The sequence below is a fragment of the Haemaphysalis longicornis genome, unplaced genomic scaffold (genome assembly GCF_048455015.1).
Source record: "Haemaphysalis longicornis isolate Haplotype H1 unplaced genomic scaffold, Haemaphysalis longicornis Haplotype H1 scaffold_1, whole genome shotgun sequence".
Classification (NCBI taxonomy): Eukaryota; Metazoa; Arthropoda; class Arachnida; order Ixodida; family Ixodidae; genus Haemaphysalis; species Haemaphysalis longicornis.
Genome location: NW_027526203.1, coordinates 147489321 through 147506112, shown reverse-complemented (window position 1 = coordinate 147506112; position 16792 = coordinate 147489321). Strand labels below are relative to the sequence as shown.

Sequence of the window (16792 nt, the reverse complement as noted above, 5' to 3'; positions counted from 1 at the left end):
GCCCACTTCTGGGCTAACAGTATTAATAAATGAAAATGAATGAAAATGAATGAAAATTCCAAGTCTGCGGTAGGTAGGGTATTATTGGCGGAAGTGGCGTCCACAAAATTTGTTTCCATTGGCATGGATGGGGGTCCCTGGTGTAACAAGGGACAGCAATGGTGACGAGAGAAAATAAAGAAAGAAAAGCAAAGCAACCTTAAAAGCATAAAACACAACCGCTACATGATCTGCGAGTGCTTTCTAAAGGGAAGCCTTACATGGCTAACGTTGCGTGCACTTGTTAAAACCGCGACCAAAAACGCCTTGCGGCAAGGCCAACTTCATTGCGAATGCTCAGCGCAAAAGCGGCTCTTTTCGTGTTTTTTGAAATTTTCGCCACAAAATATGGATGACAATTTGCCTCTAAGACAACTCTATCATTACACCGAGGGGCATTACCTTGTCACAATTAGTGAACAGTGAAGTTGTAAACGTCAAAGAATTCCCGTATGCTGAATATACAGGGCCATCTATCACAGGAGTATGGTAACAGAAAACGGCTGTAACACTTGTATTATGGAAACTTTCCTGCAAGAAACAATGTGACAATTAGCCGATAAGGCTACTCTGTAACTACGGCGAGCTTCATTCACTTCTCATATTTCGCTAGTTCAGACTTAAAGGAGCCATGAAGACAAAATACAAGTTGGGTTTATTAGAAAGACTGCTTAGTCCCGATAACAATGATACCAATATCATCGCAATCTTCGAAGAAATAACGGAGATATTAAAGAAAACGTGTAAAGCTGAGGCGACCCCCTAGCCAATTTCCCGCAACTTTTCTATGACGTCACGGAACCTTGTTTGTGCGATTGACGGCCGCCTAACTGACCTGTCGCGACGACACATGACTGGACATCTGTAATGGGGCCTCTAGTTCTATTTGACCGCATCACTTGAATGCTAACGTGCAGTTGACGCACTGAAAATTATGTTTTATTGTTGGCCCGTATGACGTCATTGTTGCTCATAACACGTCACCGTGGCGCGAAATTTGAAAGTTTTTAATTACTTCTTGCGTTTTTTTCGTTAAAAAACAGCTTTTGTGGCTCTAATGGAGCTGAGTGAGATACTGAATCCTAGTTCTTTCAAATTAAGCGAAGTTGTATTTTCTCTTCATGGCTCCTTTAAAGGAGCACTGACAGGAAAATTTTATGGTACACTTTTATTGCTTTTATCAATGCTTATTGGTCTGGCGAACCTGAAACAGCACTTCAAATACTTCAGCGTGCGATAGTTAATTACATTGAACGGCCTGAAAATTGTTTCTTTCAAATTCCCGCGCTTTCATCCAGAATCCGGGCCTGACCTCACCGCTTTGTGCGGATGTCACCGGCGCCCGCTTGAGGTGTTGCGCCCGCTCGCCGCTCGTGGGGCCGCCCGCTTGAAGTGACGTCACAAGTTTTTGACGAGCGTTGTCGCGTCACTTCTTTTGGCTTCACGGGGTGATGTCACGCTGATGTCCATTTGCTGAGTGCCGCTCCGCACGCTGCTCCGTCGGCGTGATAAATGAGATCCAATTGAACTATGTTCTTCGCGTCGCAGGCCGCTCATATTTCAGCCAGGGTATTCTGTTGAGTGAAGGAAGCGAACTGTGCAATAATATTAACTCCAGAAATTGGTGTCAGTGCTCCTTTAAGTTTCGAAGGTTGGGTAAGTCCCGTCTGCTGTCAATGATACATGGGCTTCTAAGGAAGGCAAGCGCACAGCTCTGCGTATATTGGCTAGGATAAGCCTGTAGTCCTTCCAAGGTTTATTAATTAGACGCCACGTGATTACCCACTACCATTACGAAATGATGAGAACAGAAATTACGGGAACAATCTCTTTCCGAGTGTGTGCGTAATATGCATAACTTTGCTGGCCATCCACCTTAGCAGAGTGGAATAGCCCCACTTTTTTTTTTGTTGGTTCTAAGGGGAACATCAAAGCGGCCAATAGTCGGGGTTGGAGCAGACATACAAGCCATGCGTGGGGTGCGAAAGAAGAATTATCTCTAGACATGCGGTTCCAGTCCTGAGAAGCAGGGAACTGGCCCATGGCTCTTTGCCTAAACAAGCAAATTTAGGGAAGGGAGCCCTTCTTCTCGCTAGATAGGCCATCAAACAGGTCTCCTCCCAAGGTGTGGGCTTAAGCTTTGTCTGATTGTCTTTCTTTACCTTGGCTTTGTTTTTCGGTGAACAATCTATTTTCGGTCTGAATAATCTATCTGAACAATCTATTTTCGGTGAACAACAGTTTCGGTGAACAATCTATTTTAACACTTGTGAACACAAGATCTATTTTAACAATCTATTTGCACCAAATCTCGAAATATTACGTGCAGAAACAAACTGCAAAGAGCACTCAGCAGAGTCAACGGTGTACAGTTGGACATCCAGGATTTCGTATTTACAAGTCAGATATAGTTGCTGTCCAGGAGCACGCCCAATTAAACACGTTGGATGAACTTGTTCATCAACGTTGCAAAGCTATAGAACTGAAGGCTTTATTGTGTGATTCTGCTCGAGCACTAGTGGCTTACGCAGGCTCCCATACACTGCCAGCCCTACCATAGCGAGTAGTTCCTCCATGGCAGTGCGTGCAATTGAGCGGCAACAAACCAACTGACCTTCGTCGCCCACAGTCGAACAGTTCGGCGACTGCCCTTCATCAACGCATCACCGACATGGATAGCCACCTCCCACTCGGCTCCACCATTTTCTATACAGACGCCAGTATTGAAGACACTGTGATTTTCACTGCCATTCATTGCACTAGCCACCCAGCCCTCAGTAAGACATCCAGATTTAAGGTCCCGGGAGCTCCAGCATCGTTCTGTGCGGAACTTATATAGAGAGGCTCTGCTGGCTATAACCGAAATCAATTTGTATCCCGGGGCGTGCATCGTAATTCGCACCGAAGCCTTTCAAGCAGTCCGCTTACTACGCTTAGTGAGCCGAGCCCTATGCTGGCCCAGAGTATTCACCTCCTTGCGGCACGAATTGCTCACAAGATTCTGATTGAATAGGTTTCGCGTGACCTACTGACGGCCCACTGCAAGGCAGACGCAGGAGCCCGGCTAGCAGTCTCCATTCCATTTCCGACTTTCCCGCTAGAGTTGGATGATGCGACTATCCTGCTGACTAAAAAGGAACACGTTCGGCGCCGCACACGCGCTCTAATTCCAGCGTGTGCTGCCACCCTCCCCCGCGGACTTACCCGTGCGGAGGAGGTAGCGCTTAGGAGGATCCGGGTGGGGGTAGCCTTAACTCCCGCCGTGACCCGCCAATGGCCTAACTTCCAAGATTGTTTTACAAGCCCCAGTTGCCCAGTTTGCCACCGCAGCGATGCAATAGCCGACATACACCACCTGCTGTGGTCTTGCCTCGCTTTGCGTCCTACGAGATTGTGACATCTTGCGGCGACGGGCCTCCGCGTATAGACGACGCATCCGCATCCAACGCATGCATATATGGGCCCCATCATCGTTCCCTCCTAGACTTTATACGCAGAGCGAACATTTTTATGTTCATCTAATCACCTTTCCCCATCATCAACTCATATCCCTTATCTATGCCCTGTCGCAAAATACACGCTCCCCCCAAAAAAAAGAAGTGCTTCAGCGTCCTCGGATTTTTAGTTTTTAGTGCCTGCCTGCGTTGCCGCGAATGGCATTCCATTTCCGGACGTTCAGTTTTTGCTTTGGCTCGCGTGGCGGACATTTATTTATTTATTTATTTATCTATTTATTTATTTATTTATTTATTTATTTATTTATTAATTAAAGCTGCGGAGACCATATACAACGACTTGGTGAACAGCCTCGCTGTTAAAAAAGCAGCGATAACGGAGGGGCTAGCAGCACTATCACCCATGATAACAACACGAAACAAGCGTGACAGGCGAACACAAAGACAGTCTCTTTCTGGGGAGAAATCGCTTTTTTTTCTGTTGTGATCGTAGCAGTATTACTTTCGTTATCGCTGTTCCCGCAGTACGAGACCATGACACCAATTACTTAATATCACCTCTAATGTCTTGTATTGTCGCCGGAGCCACTCAAGCTTGTTTCTCAATGTTTCTGGTTTCCCCTTTTCTTTGCTAATAGGGCTAGAGACCTGTTTGAGCGAATACGGTCATATGGTAAAATTGTCTGTAACACAAATTCTGTTTTTAATGAAGGCGGCAGACGTTTAATCCGCTTTTCTTGAGAAAAATAAAATATCTGCTCACTTCGCCGCAAATGTCGTCGAAAGACAACAGTCGTCTGCCGGCCCTGCATCGTAAACGCTTGTCTTCTCTTTTCCGCTGACCTCTCACGCTCTTCGCCGTCCGTCTGGCTCCTCCAACGATAAACACTGTGGAGGTTTGCCCAAGCAAATTCAATTGTACAGCATTCCACCGCTCGCGCGCCACTGCTTGGGCGCCATCTATTGGAGCCTTTCGTTACGGCTGGACATCTTGGAGTGTCGCCACGAGAGGTAATGTCGCTCGCGAGAGCTTGTTATGTTGGGCCTAAAGCATTTCTTTCGGGACGCATTTTTTTATTTCCTACCGCGAAGATCAAGCAACCGCGTATTTGTTTGTTAAATGAACACTGCAAATATCTTATATTGGTGTTTCGCCTCAAATATGCCCAATGCTTTTTTGCTCAACATATATGCCCTATATATATGCTCAACAAATATGCCCAACAAATATGCCCTTTTTGTTCAACAATGTTGACAAGTATGACATTGCCATCAGATTTGGCAGTTCGGAAACATTTTGCCAATTTAAAAGGCTCGTTGAAGAAGTCTTTTAATTTTGGGCCGGTTTGCTGAATCCAGGGGCGGACAGACGGACAGACAGACTGACAGGTGAAAATTTTCGTGTTTAAGTAGCCCAGGAGACACTATATCGCCTTTAAAAAGCGGGGAACGTCCGCATTTGAGGAAACCGCGCGCTCCTGGAGCACAGGTGGCCCGGTTTATCGGGCGTCACTGGTTCTCCGGGTGCGAGCTGATCAGTCCACAGTGTCAAAAACATGCTTTCCATGGGGATTTCAGCACAAGGCCACAAGGACGCAGAAATAAAGTCACGAAAGACATGAAGTATCTACGGGTATCGAACTTTAATTAAGATAAATTAAATTAAACGGCAACACAAAAGGGGCAGGCAAGCATACTGACTCTGAAACAAATCTAACAGCGATATGACAGGCGTAACAGATGACGCGAACTACGATTACGATCTCAAGTGCTTTGTGGAACGCTGCTGCAAATACTTTATATTTTTTACTTTTAGTTGATATACGTGGTGTAATGGTAATCTGTAAAACATTTTAACATTTCAATGATGCACGTCTTCTCGGCGAACTAGCGCCGCATTCCTCTCGCAAAAAAATAGAAGTTAATATTTAGCACAGAGACTCTACCGTCGGTCATGTATTACCGAACACCGAAACCCTTTCATTGTTTCGTTTTTCTTTGCCTTGTTCACAATATGCATTTTAACTTTACAAAACAATAAATGCTTGCCGGCTCTCACCAAATTTACTCCGTTACCTTAGCATCATAAAAACCGACTACAGTAGCCGACCGTTTTTTCAGACTCCAGAAATTGCTGGATATTCCGGAATTTTCCGAGGACCCGGCAGTTGTCCTATACGAGCAATGAGACTGGGATGTTTCGGACTGCTCTTTTATTCGGACTATTTTTCGTTTCCCTCCAGGTCCGAAAAATCGGTCGGCTACGCTACCCCGTGAATACCCTCTTCAATGAAAAATGAAAGCAACGCAAAACGAGGCAAGCGAAGAAGAAAATATGAGCAGATATGAATCAAATCAGGTCGTCTGTAAACAGGCATGCTACGGAAATATAGTTTTATTACCAAGTTGCACGGAGTAAACCAGAGGAAGATGCCTTTGAGCTGTCCAGTTAATTATACTAAGACAGAATTCATTTCAGCTGGCCTTTAGAGCTGCTATCAGATATGCTGTCATGAACCCTGAAACAATGTGACAAGTTCGCCCTTTCTATGAACCGTGTAGGGATCGCTTTGGTACGCGTGTATTCGTAAGATCGAACTATAATTATCGTGAACCCCCGAGGACCACAAGCCAGTTGTCAACAAAGCCGCCACTCCCACCCCTGAATCCGGCAGGGCACACATATATTCAGTGCAAATTCAGATCTTGACAACATAACTGTCACCAAGTTCCCACTTCATGCTTCTAAACTGTGCTTCAAGACACTGAGCACAACCGGCCTAAGAGTAACGGTGAGAACTTAAAGGGGTCCTGAAAGGCGTTTTGAGCACACTAAATGAACAAGCGCAGTCGCTAGGTAGGGTGCTCAACATCATCTGTGACAAATTTAACCAATATCAACCCTCCCCCACTGAGTGGCTCCGCAGAAATTCTCGCCCATTACAGGCGAAGTTGCCGCAGCCTCCCGTCACTACACTGGCGCCTCTCCGGAGATGAAGCTACAACTTGGCGGCCGCTTCAAACATGTACCTACCCCCATTTCACCCAATCCCACCCCATCTTGCCCACCCAAGAGTTTTTCCCTTCTGCGTACTGTCCCCAGCCTGGAACCCTATATAGTATGGGCGTGCCAACACCCTCCAGACTTGCCCCCACATCCCAACCCCACGTTCGAGAAGTAGAGGGCTTCCCTGGCCAGCCAATACCCGGATGGGCACGGCGGCATCACCACCATGTGGGTCGCATCTAATCCCTTCCTGTATTTTGTACAGATATTTGGCCTGGTGCACATCGTCAACGAAACGTGCGCTGGTGCGACGAAAGTTGCGCCGTCGCATGAGTGGAACGCCTCCGACTGCCAAGAACCGACTGACAATCTCCCGGCTTTATCGTGCACAAGCCCATCTGTTTTCCAAACCAAGATACCACCCCATCACCACGTGACCAGTAGCTGGGGGACGTCATCAGCCGGTTCGGCTATAAAAGGCACTCCCGAGGACTGGGCCAGGGGAGTGAAACTTCCCATACCTTGCATGGGGCGCGAAATTCGCTCGCAGCGCCGGGCAAACCCCTGGTGTTTGGGGGCGGTACTAAAAACATGGCGGTGCGTTGCAGACATGCACTGGGAGACGCTATCCTAATGAGGACTGAAAAGCCGAGCGGGGGGAGGCGGAGGCAATTTAGCGCCAAATTCAATTGGGACGCACATGCAAGGTAAATTGGGCCAGTGGAAGATATTCAGATGGCCAGCGCACGACCTTGTTCCTGTTGCGCAACCCGCCACATTATAAAAAGGGCAATTGTTTTTTTTTTCTGGTCGATGAAGTTTTGCGCGTTCACTTCTTTTCGCACCACTTATCAGTACAACGTTGCTTTGATTTATTAGTACACACAATCTAGACAAAAAGAAAGAGTAAATTTATTTAAATTTTTATTGCCTAAATGTACCATCCATACAGTAAAAACACAACTTGGATATTTTACGCTTTTGGTCGGCAACAAAAGTGCACGGCACATGGCCGCATGCTAATAACTAGGTATCCAGCCAGTGCATATGTGTCCAGCGCCTTGTCGGTCCAAGGTCCGCGTAGTCTCTGCTGGTGAAATGGGCAGGACACAGCCGGTAGCTGCTGTAGATCTGTCGAGGTTGTAAATGAGCCAGGTCCTGCCTTCTCAACACTGGAGCCAAACGCGAGATCTGGAACATCAACAAGCACGTTTGTATATTTGGGTTAGAATGAATACTAACTTTAATGCGGCTTTCGGGCGCACATAGTTTTGGGTGAAAACTGGCATATGTATTCGAAACAAATGTTATCTGATGTATTAGGAATCTTTCTTTCTTAAATTGATTTTGGCTACGAAGGCGACTTGTAACAACACCTATCGTAAAGGCAAATTTTAAATTACAATCATCCTTTATTATTAAGAGACGCGGATACGTTTTCCTGTTTGTACGATCATAATGCTCGGTGGCAACGACCCACTTTTCCTCCTAATCCAAAATACATTTGTGCAGACAAAAGCAGCCATCCAACATCAGAATCGCTAAGCAATTATTCATGCATATATACTTTCGCACACTATGTATTCCTCAGGTATTTCTCGGGCCCTGCAATAAACCGGTTTTAAAAACCTAATTAAAAACCTCTAATAAATTACAAGCAAAGGTTAAGCATGCATTGTCTAATTATTTACCGGCTTATAGCTGTAACTTCGTTTTTGTGAATATACCATTCTTGTATTTAAAGCTGAAACTCGAAGCACGGAACTCAAGGGTAAATTATAAATTATAAGTGGCGGAATTGTGGTTATGATGGTATTATAAACATATACACTAATTGCTTAGTTTGTGTATTTATTGCTACAAATTCATTGTGCTATGTTTCGTTGATTCACGTGAAGAGAAAATGCAGAACACACAATTGAAACGCACTTAATTATTTATGTAGTCGCTACTTAGTTAACATAGTGCTAACAACACGATATTAACCTACGGACCCACCCTTCGAGCCATAAGTGTATGGGAGATGCCTTCCTCCAGCTGTAGACATAAATAAGCTTATAATAATCAATCAATCAATCAATCAATCAATCAATCATTTATTTGCGTGCCCAGGAACAGCCGGGGGGGCCTTTGTGCTGGCGCACGGAAACAGAAACACACGAAACATAATGTACACATCTCTCAAATACAAAATAAAATACGAAAAAAAAACGAAAGAATAGCTTATGTTGAAGTTACGGAATGAAAGTCATTTAAGTGCATGAACTCAAGGATAAAAGACAAATGCAGAATAAGAAAAGTTGGCAGTTACGCCAATACAAACTCACAGACATGTTTGCGAAACAGAGTAGGACAATCATTAAATATATCAAGGTAATCCGAGTACCGATTGTACGTGCATTGCAGTCGGCACACAGGGCACAAGACACGCAGACAATTGGAGTTGCAAAAGGTATCATGTTTCCTGGTCCACTTTTGCGGCACATAAAGACGAACATGATGTAGCAGCTCACCACAAGACACTATGCCGTGCATAATTTTAAAGAGGAAGAGAATATCAGCCTTGTTCCGCCTGGAAGTTAAGCATGATAGCGTCAATGAAGAGGGCGATCCACGGTTATAATTACTACTATCGCCAAAGCGATGGTTGAAGATAGATATGAACTTATTTTGGACTCTTTCTACAAGCTTACGGTTTCTTTTACTCGTGCTGTTCCAGACAACAGATGCATATTCAAGCTGAGGACGACATATAGTTGTGTAGAGCTTGAGAAGAGAAATCGGCTCCTTGAACTCCTTGGACACGCGACAGACAACGCCAAGCGATCGAAGAGCTCTACGAGTAATTACCTGAATATGTGGAGAGAAGCTCAGTTTACTGTCGAAAGTGACGCCTAGGTCATTAACCTCTACCACACGTGGGAGTAATTCACCGTTGATGTTATAGGGAAACAAGATGTTGTCAGTCTTTCTTGTGTATGTCATTACCTAAGTTTTAGATGTATTAATGAGGAGTTTGTTGCATGAGCACCAATGCGAGAAGGACGAGATTGCTCTCTGGAGAGCGGAACAGCTGGCAGAGTTGGAAACAGATTTAAATATTTTTACATCATCGGCATATAAAAGAAAATTACAATCATTAAATATTGTCGCGACATCATTTATAAAGATTGAGAAGAGAAGTGGCCCGAGAACTGAGCCCTGAGGGACACCACTGGTGACCTCATAGGAAAGAGAAGACTGTCCATTTACATGCACGAAACATGACCTATCACATAGATAATTGCATATAAGAGATATCAGGGATGGTTGTATATCAAGCTCAGATAGTTTTTTGGCTAAGAGCTCGTGGCAGACGACATCAAAAGCCTTGCTTAAATCAAAGTAGACTACATCAAGTTGACCTCTCCCTTGCACAGCTTCCGAAGCATGCAGCATAATAACCATAATATTGATAATAATTATAATAATCACACTAATATTAATAATATAATGACAACAGCAATGCATGCTACGAAAACAAACTAAACGCAGACAATCAAAACCTAATAAAAAAGTGCAGATAGGCTCACACTGTTCGATTAGTTTTTGTATATGTTGCCTCATATACATTTTGCTGCATACCGTGCATTCACTTGCGCTAAAATGCAAAACACACGATCGAAACGCATTAAATCAATAACGCACCGTATAAACAAACGTATGTAGCTAATGTAGACATTGGATAAATTACCAAATGCTCTGCCCCGCATTTCATGCGTAATTCAAGAGTCAAAGAAGACAATTAGAATGTAATAAATAAATAGGGCATGTGTATGCTCACTTAAATTATAAAGCTACTGCTGCAACCGCATCCTGCTATGTCGTGCAAGCGTAGAAAAGCAAAACGAGCAGCATGCAGATCGTACCTTTCGTCCGCCGGGATCCAAACGAATTTTATGTGGCCTGGCCTGAAAAATTTCGACACCACTCAGTACAGCACGATCTGTGATGACGGCGCGAATCCACGCATGCGTGTCTTTCGATGAAACGGACTTTACGGTGAAAAAAAAAAAAACGGCCCTCGGAACACCGTGAATCGTAGCATACCTGTGGGCGCGACAAGAAACGCCCCTTTTCAGCGGTGCGAAGTAGAAAGGCGCGGTTCCCGTTTTCCACTCCTGGTGGCGCTCGTATTTTCGCAATCTCGAACTGCAACTTTTAAGTTCACTTGCATATTAAAAACTCCGTAATTAATAAGTAACCTGGTAATAAATATAAAATGCAACAACAACGTTCATTTATACTCGTATGTAGTACAGCCCCCAAACGTTAGGATCGCGGCAGTCACGGGACAGAAAAACGGCGGAGTTGCATCCCCCTGACTGGGCTGGCACTGGGCACGGCGGCATCACCACCATGTGGGTCGCATCTAATCCCTTCCTGTATTTTGTACAGGTAAGCAAACGATACGGAAAGTGCTTTCGTTCTAGCGATCCATTCTTGGTGGTGTTGCCGTGCCCATGGTTGTTCGGTTGCGGAATATGTTGCATATTGTTTGATGTGGTGTCATCTGTTAGGAGGACCCTTTTGCTAAGTGGCGATATTGAGACTAACCCCGGCCCTACTCTAGAACAAATGGCAAAGCAACTTAGTGAAATCGCAACTGACATAAAGGAGATTAAGGAAAAACGCTTGACCGATATAGACAAAAAATTAGATTCATTAGCCAGCTTAGAAATAAAGGTCACGTCATGCCAGCAACAGATTGCGAATCTTGAAGCAAGGATTGATGATCTTGAAAACCGAAGCAGAAAGCCCAATATCATTGTTTACGGACTACCTGAATCAGAAGAAGAGAAAAACGAGTCGCCAGAGTCCACTGTGAACAATGAGATAATAAAGGGCATTCTTGAACTAGATCCGGTGGCTATTGAACGTATTCATAGACTGGGGCGGCCATCACCCGGCAAGGTCAGGCCCGTGATTCTCAAACTACTAAATTCAAGAGACAAGACAAAAATTTTGAAACAGTGTACCAAACTAAAAGACACTGATTTTTCTATTGGGGAGGATTTCTCTGTAAGAGTACGGGAAATCAGAAGAAAACTATGGCAGAGCTGTAAAACGCATCGAGATAACGGCGATAAAGCCTCGCTGGTGTACGACAAGCTATATATCAACAAGAAGGAATACGTTTGGGACGAAGACAAAAATGATATAGTGTCCGTTCACAAAAATGATGCCAGAAAGCGATATACCGTAGAAACCGAATGCCGGCGGCCAAATACGCGAAGCCAAACGCCGCGACAAACATAACTGAGAAATGTAATATAGACCAGATGCCTTCTGTCACCCCTCCCTTTAAAAACACAGCTAGGTTGCGTAAAAATAGCGGGAACACAAACAAACGAAAAGAACTTAGACTAGTTAACATAAACATGCGCAGTGTCACTAATAAAATACATTCCTTGGAAAGCGTGCTCTTACAGTATGATCCCCATATTGCGGTGATAACGGAGACGTGGCTGCGAGAGGAAATTAGTTGATTGATTGATTGATTGATTGATTGATTGATTGATTGATTGATTGATTGATTGATTGATTGATTGATTGATTGATTGATTGATTGATTGAAGGGTTTAACGCGCCGACGCAACGGAGGCGATGAGGCGCGCCGTAGTGGAGGGCTCCGGATTAATTTTGACCACCTGGGGATCTTTAACGTGCGCCGAAATCTCGCACACACGGGCGTTTTTGCTTTTCGCCTCCATCAGAAAAGCCGCCGCCGCGGCCGGGAGAGGAAATTAGTGATGACGAAGTATTTCCCCCCTGTTACAACGTGTATCGAAAAGACCGATCTGCCAGAGGTGGGGGAGTAGCCATCCTTGTCAAACCAGAAATAGAAGCTACGATTGCAGCTGATGTTGGAATTCTTGAATGCTTGTGCGTACAGTTGTCCTGCTGGGGACATAGCTTTATCCTGTGCGCATGTTACAGGCCGCCAGATGCGAACCCGGAGTACCTAATTCTGCTGAAAGAACATATGTCAAAGTTTTTTAATAGGCAAATCTTTTTGGTTGGAGACCTAAATTTGCCAAGTCTAGACTGGGAGGGGTTGACCTGTTCCCAGTTCAGTAAAAATGCTAACACTATTTTTGACATTATGCTCGCTCACGATCTAACTCAAATAGTCAGGCAACCAACTCGCGTGCAAGGACATGCAAGCTCTATTCTAGATTTGGTTTTCGTAAAACGTGCTTTTTCAGAACATACTGTAGTCGTGGAACAGGGGCTTTCAGATCATGAACTTGTCAGCGTGTCAATTCCTCTGTTTCAATGCAGTAGCCACCAAAAATCACCCATCCAGTATTTTAAAGATTATTCGAGAGCTGATGATGACCGCGTAATAGAATACATGGAAGCTGAACTTGCAGAATTTAATGATGACGCTTTAAGCACGTGCACTCTTTGGGCAAAATTCGTTGAGACGTGCCAATACTGTATGAACAACTTTATCCCTAACAAACCCAAACGAACGCACAAACGTACGCCATGGATGACTCACGAAATTGTTAAACTAAAAAGAAAAGTTAAACGGCTAAGAAAGCAGCATGCACAGCGCACAGTTATCAAGGAGCACCAAAGAATCCTTGCTGAAAAAATGCATCACTCAAAAGAATACTATTTAAAAAAATTAATTCCCGATTTTATAAAGAATGATCCTTGCAAGTTCTGGAATTATCTTAAAGATAGGAAGAAACCCGTTTCAAAGATTGTACATGACGGCCGCATAGTTTCAAATCCTGGCGACATTGCACGTCATTTCAACACATACTTTCATAGCGTGTTTACTGTTTCCGGAGCATCTACGTCTTCTGTAGCGTCATCTCAACCATGCGAAGTCAATTTCATTTCATATGCTGGTTTGGTTTCCATGCTTGTAAACCTAAATACGAAAAAGAGTTGCGGTCCTGACGAACTACCCAATGTCTTTCTCCGACGTTATGCGGAATGCGTTGGCAAATTCCTCTTTGTAATCTTCCATTCTTCCCTGTCAACAGCAACATTGCCACGTGACTGGAAAATGGCCCGAGTGGCGCCTATCTTCAAAAAAGGCGACAGATTATCAGTACTTCATTACAGGCCAATATCTCTAACTTCCTCATGTTGTAAACTAATAGAACACATTATAGCGAACCAGATTACAGAATTTCTTGAAACACATTCCATACTAACACATTTCCAGCACGGCTTTCGAAGAAAGTATTCCACCGTGACGCAGCTTGTTACTGTTACGCATGCGTTTGCCAGCGCCCTCGAAAATAACATTCAGATAGACACCATTTTTCCAGACTTTTGTAAGGCCTTCGATAAAGTTCCTCATGAGAAATTAATCTACAAATTAAATAAAATAGGTATTCCGAAGGTATTGGTCGCATGGGTAGCTGAATACCTGAGCAATCGGGTGCAGTACGTCGCCATCGACGGTCAAAATTCGAGTCTTTTGCCAGTCACGTCGGGTGTACCCCAAGGCAGTGTATTGGGGCCCTTGCTATTTTTGTGTTACATAAATTATATTGTAGATGTAATTGAGCCAGCCGTCCAGATTGGGTTGTTCGCAGACGACTGCGTTTTATTTCGTGAAATTCATAACACACATGATCAAATAGAGCTAAACAAAAATCTAGACTACATATACAAATGGTGGAACAAATGGGGTATGATTGTAAATACAGAAAAAACAGTTTCCATGTGTATAACTCGAAAAAAAAATATCCCCTTCGCTATGCTTATTCCCTTGGTTCATCTACTGTTCAACAGGTCAATAACTACAAATATCTAGGTGTTACGTTCACTGCTAACCTGTCTTGGAATTCACACATTGATAACATTTGTGCATCTGCTTTCAGAAAGTTATGCTTCTTGAGACACAAGCTTCGCAATTCACCACCAAATGTAAAACTTCTGTGTTATCAGTCCTACATTCGACCAAAATTAGAATACGCATGCGTAGTGTGGGATCCCTACACAAAAAGTAACATAAATAATTTGGAAAGAATTCAGAGAAAAGCAGTTCGCTTTATATATTCTAAATTTCGTCGCATGGATTCTCCATCGGAACTAATGTCAGCTAACTACATTCCACTACTTCAATCTAGAAGAAGGCAACTCCGTTTAGACTTCCTGAGTTCCTTGCTTAAGCATAGATTTGCGATTGACCCTTCATTGTATTTAACCCCTTTGCTACCGTCCGCTTAACCATGACAAACGATGAGATAGGGGGGGGGGGGGGGGGTGGAGAGGGAGCGTAGGTCCGCGGCCGGTACTCAAATCTGTTACATATCGCGGTCGGCAGCACTGTGCCCGTAAGAAAAAAAGGAACAGCCTTTACAGAGGGAAAAAGGCCTCTAGGCCATCAGGGGAAAGCGCGAGGGTGAATTAATTTTGAGCAATCATATGCAGGGTCGGAGAAAGGGGCAAGCGCGGCCACAAAACTCACACTACCCTTCCGAGATCGCGCGTAATATCGGTTACGGTGTACTTGTTCAATCGATAAACGCAGGGTCGCGTTAAACTTTCTGGGAAAGGGGGGGGGGGGGGAAGGGTGATCTAATGCGCGATGCACGCTAAAAAGAAAAGGCCAGCAGAATTGAGCAACATTTTTGAGGAAAAAGAAAACACTAGGCATATTTGAAGCAAAACATCAATACGTGAGTAGTGTTTGCATTGGTGTTTTAATGAAGAATATACGCTGCCTAATTTTTGCGCTAGAAAATAAAAGAACCACTTTGGAAACAACGTTTTGACCCAAAAATACAAAAAGCGCTCGTGGCCAAACTCAGAGGTCGTGGCGCCATCCTAAGCAGCTCAACAGTATGGAAGGTTAAGGCAGATGGCGCACGCGAGCAGTGGAACGCGATGAAATTCAATGGACTTAAGTGAATGTTCATCGTATTTATCGCAGGAAGAGCGATACGGGAGAAGAGAGGCATTTATGTAGAAGGAGCGGCAGAGGAGTGTCGTCTTTCGACGACATTTGCTGAAGCCCCCCCCTCTTTGTTTTACAGAGGCCATGAAGAAAACATGCAAGTTCGGTTCATTTGAAAGATTGCTTTGTCCCGATAACACTGATATCAACTTTATCGCAAACGTCGAACAAATAATGGAGATCGTAAGGAAAACATGTGAAGCTGTGGCGACTCCTTAGTCCTTAGCCACTTTCCGGCAACTTTTGTTATTGTGCCGCAGAACCTCCTTGGTGCCATTGGTGGCCGCCGAACTAGCCCATTGCTAAGTCATTTGACTGGACGATTGTAGTGGGCCTCTAGTTCCGTTTGATCGCATCACTTTATTGTTGGCGTGCAGTTAACGCACTGAAAATCATGTTTTCAGTGCTTGCCCATATGACGTCACTCGTGCCCACAGCACGTCACTGCAGCGCCAAATTTGACAGTTTTGCAATGCTTGCGTTTTTTTAGTTAAAAACGTCTTTCGTGGCTGGAATGGGGCTGAGTGAGGTACTGGAGCCTTCTTTCAAATAAAACAAAGTTGTGTTTTGTGTTCACTGTCTGGTTAGGCGAAGCTTCTATGCCTACGGTTTCATGTATTTTTTGAAGTCCGATAACGTAACCTCCCGGGGGTGCACGTCTCTCTGAAGCGCGAGGCGTTCTATAGCGTGAGACGTTACAAAATGAACGTTCCGATGTGTGCTATTAGCATGCGATCAGCACCGAATCCGGAAGACGTTCAAAACATGATTTCGACGTCTCATAACTTGGACAATTCATAGGCACCATTTCCAAGTTCGAAACAGACATTTGAGCTCAAGCTTCTGCGTCTCATCGCTGGGATATGCATTTCGACTATAGTTGTTATCAACAGGCCCCATGCTGGGAATCAGTGGATTCGAAATAAAAGTTTGTGCGTGTCTTTCTAACGGGTGACAGTCGCCAACGCTCCGCAGAAATGCAATTGTGTCATACTTTTCACGTAAATTCTGTGTGGTCTCGGTGTCACGCTCTAAAAAGCTCCACTGGCCATGCACCTTCAGGGAATGGAATGGCTCGTGATTTCTTTCTTTTAAGCGAAGCCTATTACTCTAGCCTAAACCCAGAAAACAGATGGTTCCTCGTAACGTCAATTTGACTTCGGAGCTCATGCTAAGTTCAAGCAAGTGCATCGTGCGGTCCCGCAGTGAAAGCGTCTAATCGCTCGTTCGTTCCAAGGGAAGGGCTGCTGGAAAGCGAACAGGGCGAGAGAGTAAGGGCACGTGCCATTAGAAAGTTATACACGGAGCCACTGACTCCCC

The 16792-nt window shown here is 44.4% G+C and overlaps 1 protein-coding gene across 1 annotated transcript; it reads left to right on the top strand.

The window, feature by feature from the left end:
• Positions 1–6727: 6727 nt before the first annotated feature.
• On the top strand, positions 6728–11799 carry LOC144166417 (uncharacterized). Its single transcript, XM_077695947.1, has 2 exons — positions 6728–7006; positions 10852–11799. Exons 1-2 carry the CDS (start codon positions 6728–6730, stop codon positions 11797–11799), a joined length of 1227 nt encoding a protein of 408 aa, XP_077552073.1.
• The last annotated feature ends 4993 nt before the right edge of the window (positions 11800–16792 follow it).